Source organism: Alosa sapidissima, chromosome 16, assembly GCF_018492685.1.
Source record: "Alosa sapidissima isolate fAloSap1 chromosome 16, fAloSap1.pri, whole genome shotgun sequence".
Taxonomy (NCBI): Eukaryota; Metazoa; Chordata; class Actinopteri; order Clupeiformes; family Clupeidae; genus Alosa; species Alosa sapidissima.
In genome coordinates this window covers 4,972,701-4,977,700 of record NC_055972.1, presented here as the reverse complement: position 1 = coordinate 4,977,700, position 5,000 = coordinate 4,972,701, and the positions used below count along the sequence as shown (strand labels likewise).

General features: G+C 42.2%; 2 protein-coding genes across 2 annotated transcripts in view; both read left to right on the top strand.

Annotated features, from left to right (window-relative positions):
• si:ch211-223a10.1 (palmitoyltransferase AKR1) overlaps nucleotides 1–221 on the top strand; it is a 20,511-nt gene extending 20,290 nt beyond the window's left edge. The window contains exon 11 of the mRNA XM_042065327.1: nucleotides 103–221. The gene's annotated coding sequence lies outside the window, so the exon portion shown is untranslated. The remainder of the gene's footprint in view (nucleotides 1–102) is intronic.
• A 2,061-nt stretch (nucleotides 222–2,282) lies between these two features.
• Nucleotides 2,283–5,000, top strand: part of arhgap22 (Rho GTPase activating protein 22) — a 25,436-nt gene continuing 22,718 nt past the window's right edge. The window contains exon 1 of the mRNA XM_042065323.1: nucleotides 2,283–2,621. Coding sequence (XP_041921257.1) covers nucleotides 2,537–2,621 — 85 coding nt within the window. The 5' untranslated portion in view covers nucleotides 2,283–2,536. The remainder of the gene's footprint in view (nucleotides 2,622–5,000) is intronic.

The following is a 5,000-nucleotide window of genomic DNA, read 5'->3' as shown; positions in this document are numbered from 1 at the left end:
TCCTTCATGTGTACCTCATAAACCTGAATATGTTTATCTGCATGTGTGTTTGTGTGTTTGTTTGTGTGTGTGTTTGTTTGTTTGTTTGTTTGTTTGCTGCAGACAGAGATCCCGGTGTATAAACCTAGCCTGTCTAACAGGAGGATGTTTACTTGAATTTTACACAATTGAGTATTTTTGTCGTCAAGTTTTAAAATAAAACAACCTTGTGATGGTGTGAATACTTTGTTAATTTAATGTGTGTGTGTGTGTGTGTGTGTGTGTGTGTTCAGCAGCTGAAATGCATTCTGAAATGCATCTTAATTAATCTGTCAGCAACCACTTATAAACCTTCACACGGGCAGTCCTTAGTCTGTAACTCAACATATGCATTAACCCAATATGCGTTGGAACCCAACGTTACGGACGAGTTAGTCGAGTCTGTTTTGCCTTGTATTGTTTATGTAGATAATACAGAAGCTAAAATGTCGGCACAGGATATATGTTATATGCAGTTATGGTATTTCAAAAAAATCCTAAAATGAATGGGCTTCAATGGGGGTTAGCAGAGAGGTGGTCCCTCCAGCCTCCATTGATTTTCTACTTCCGGGAATTCGCCTGCCCCCTTGGTGTGGTCTGGTTCACTGGTGCAGAGGATGCTGGGATAGGAGTAGAGCATGCTGGGATATGGGCATTAAGACTGAGGGGGAGGGGCCATATTAAGACTGAGGGGGAGGGGGCAAATTAAGACTGAGGGCGAGGGGCCATATTAAGACTCAGGGGGAGGGGCCAAATTAAGACTGAGGGGCCCCATTCAGATATCAGTGGTTGTGGTACTCACCCCCAATATCTGAGTAGGACCCTCATTCATATGCCATGGGTCATGCTACAGTATGTGTAATATCTGTAATTGCTTTGTAATTGGCTCTCTTGGCATTTTGAATCTGTTGATGGTAGTCACACCTGTGCCCAGGAGCCCAGTGGCTCATAATTCCTTCATGGATTCGGACACGTCTGTAGTTCGGCGATATCCTTCACCAATCACACGACCACCATATCAACCATATACTGGTGGGGGACAACCACATTAGATTCAGTAGAAGTATGAGTATATATACTCAACTACATTAGATTCAGTATAAGTATAAGTAAGTAAGTATATATACTCTTAAGTATATATACTCTGCATTTATCCCAATCCGTGAATTAGTGAAACACACTCAGCACACAGTGAACACACAGTGAGGTGAAGCACACATTAATCCCGGCGCAGTGAGCTGCCTGCTACAGCGGCGCTCGGGGAGCAGTGAGGGGTTAGGTGCCTTGCTCAAGGGCACTTCAGCCGTTCCTACTGGTTGGGGTTCGAACCGGCAACCCTCCGGTTACAAGTCCAAAGCGCTAACCAGTAGGCCACGGTCAAGGCCAAGGCCACAGCAAACACCCTTTAGCCCAACACACTTCCACCTGACCATGACCAGTGACCATCAGCCCACTTGTTTATCTTTCAACAGATGAAATGCAATGAAAACAAAAACACAGTCATTTCACATTTACCCTGATTGTGAAACTACCCTGATCATCTTTTAAATCACATGAAGAATTGACAAAGTCACGACATCACTGGCCTACACACACACCAGGGCCACACTAGCTCCAAGTGTGTGTGTGTGTGTGTGTGTGAAAGAGAGAGAGTGCATGCTTAACTGCTTGTGTTATGGCATGTTTGGAGGTGAAAGGCAGTAAGCCTTATCACCCTTGCTTATTGACACACACAAACACACACACACACACACACACACACACACACACACACACACACTGCATACACACATGAATGTCTTGTGTCTGGCTGTGGAGAGAGATTGCTGATTTTGCTTGTGTGGTTTAATGCAAGAACCCAGTAGCACACGAGAAATATTGAAATACCAGTGTGTGCGTGTGTGTGTGTGTCTGCATATTCGTTCATGTTTGTGAGTGGAAGTGTTTGCATGTTTTTGTGTGTGTATGTGTGTGTGTTCATGTTTGTGTGTGTGTGTGTATGTGTTCATGTTTGTGTGTGTGTGTGTGTGTGTGTGTGTGTGTGTGTATGTGTGTGTGTGTTCATGTTTGTGTATGTGTGTGTTCATGTTTATGTGTGTGTGTGTGTGTTCATGTTTATGTGTGTTTGTATGTGTATGTGTGTGTGTGTCTCCCTATTATCATGAGGAACTGGCCCACTGAAGCTAAGCGCAGCAGATTTCACTTCCTCCTCTGTACGCATCCTATGTATCACTTCCTGTGGTGGGCTGTGCAGTCTCACGTTCCAGCCGCCTCTGCGTCCACTCTGCTGTCCAGTCTGAGTGTGAATGAGACCGTACGTGTGTGTGACCCTACGTGTGTGTGTGTGTGTGTGTGAGAGAGAGACGGTGTGACTAAGCTAGCAGAGCAGACTTCCACGGTTGCCACAGCGTATCCATGGTGCCACACGGTTGCCACAGCGTATCTATGGTGTCGCCACGGCGCCAGGAGTGAGAGTTCCAGACAGTGTCTTTAAAACCCTGAAGAAAGGTCAGGGGTCATGTTGCGCTCACAGACTCTGCCTGACCAACGGCGGAGAATACACAGAGGTCAGAGGATAGGGACCCTACCTGACCAACACAGAGGTGAGACTATATTTACACAACAGTGTAAGTGTGTGTGTGTGTGTGTGTGTCACAGCCTGCTGGCTTCTTTTGTGTTTTTGTGTGAGAGAAAGAGTGTGTGTGTGTGTAAGAAATAGAGTCTTCACCGACAGGCTTCTTGTGTCTGAGTGTATGTTTACAGTAATACCTGTAAGCTCCTCCCCCAGATTTGTCTACTGTGATGATGTCACCACCTGATGGTGAGGACGGTATCCAATCAGAAATGGGAATGCTCCGTAATCAGAGAGGGAATGAGAGAGAACCTAATCACTGCTACTGAGCTGGTTACCTCACATCAGTGTGTGTGTGTGTGTGTGATGGTGTGTACTGTAGAAGTACGGTGTAGACAAATACTGTACTTTTGACTCCACTACATTTAAAGTATAAGCAAGTACTCGTTACTTTTAACCACATTTGAGTCTTTAAATGCAATAATGTGATAGACCATCTTGAAGTTTATTTTTTCAATAGTTCAATTTGAACTTGGCTGAATTGGCTGTGGTAATGATGGTGATAACAGATCCTTCATCAGAACATCCTCCATGTAGCCTGGGAGAACCCAGAGAAGTGAGAAGTGGTCTGGTGTTAACCAGCTATCCTCCATGATCATTATGAAATTGGAATGAAATTAGACAATCACCTGACATTCACCACATAGCTAGACCTTTACCCTACATTATTAAACGATTTAATCTACTCATAATTAAGATTTCTGGTTTTGTACTCGGCAGTGAAAATGTTTTAGATTTGTGAACAAAGAATGAATAATGACTTAAATTATATTATGGCATCCATTTGAACAGTTGCAAAGTTGTGAAAATAGGTAAAATGTTTTTGTTGGATGTAAGGAATTAAAGATCTCTTCAAGTCCTATGACCGACCAAAGGATGTATACCCTATTAATGACCTAATAAACATTACATTACATTAAAAAGGAAAATACTTGTACTTCTGAATACTTAAGTATTTTTAAATGCAAGAACTTCTGTACTTCAACTTAGCAACTTCCACTTGTATTGGAGTAATATTTGACAAGATGTATCTATACTTTCACTTAAGTAATGGAATTGTGTACTACGTCCACCTCTGGCTAAGACGCGCTTCATTAAACTGGGGTCCACTTGATATTCATCTTCATGTTGTTAGCGTAGCTTCTTTAAACTGGGGTCCACTTGATCTTCATCTTCATGTTGTTAGCTAGGGTCCACTTGATCTTGATCTTCATGTTGTTAGCGTAGCTTCATGAAACTGGGGTCCACTTGATCTTCATCTTCATGCTGTCAGCGTAGCTTCATTAAACTGGGGTCCACTTGATCTTCATCTTCATGTTGTTAGCGTAGCTTCATTAAACTAGGGTCCACTTGATCTTCATCTTCATGTTGTGAACTTACAAATGTGTGAACATGTTTACCTTGAATGCACACAATTTGACGGCCCTTTATTCATGTGTGTGTTACTTATGATGTGGTCCCTGTGCCTGATGAGCAGAGGTGGGCAGAGTACACAGCTTCATTACTTGAGTAAAAGTACAGATACCCTTTGCTAAATTTTACTCAAGTACAAGTAAGAGTACAACAGTCGGATGTCTACTTAAGTAAAAGTACTGAAGTACTTGTTTTTAAAAGTACTTGAGTATCAAGAGTACAAGAGTAGCCTACATTTTTTAAATATTGCATTACTACTGCCACAGTGCTTACATTTATGTACAGAAACGTCCTACATGGAGTTATGGAAAATGTTAATGTTAATACCTTGGAGAATGTAAAAGGCATTGAAAGTAAAATCAAGTCATTTTTATCTTTTTACCATGTTGCCAGGGATGGGCAGTATTTCTAATACATGTATATAAAATACGTATTTCAAATACAAAATACTATTTTGTAATCGAAACACTTGAAGCGAAAACTATCATTAACTTGTTCAGAAAATTGAATAGTCTGGCGAGGTGGGGCCACAGGTTGGCACATTCCCGGGATGGACCTGCTGCGTCTTCATCCATTGTTTCGTCCATGGTTTCGTCTCTTATCTAAATCTGACCATGGAGTTGACTTTGGCGGAAAGCTGAAGGTGATTGCTGATAGGCTGTCCCAATCAGTGGTGCCTGCACAATTCAATCACGTTTGAGAGGGAAACAACAAATTGAGGGTTTCCCAGATTTTTCTTTTTTCCTTTATTTTTATAAGAAGTAACGGGTACTCACGGTTATAATGTAGTGGAGTAAAGAGTACAATATTTGCCTCTCAAATGTACTTGAGTAAAGTCATGAGTAGGGGAGACCGGGGCTGGTTGTCTCACGGGTTGGTTGTCACATTGCTTATTCCAGTGGCGCTGTGGTAAAATTTTGATATCAAACTGTTACCC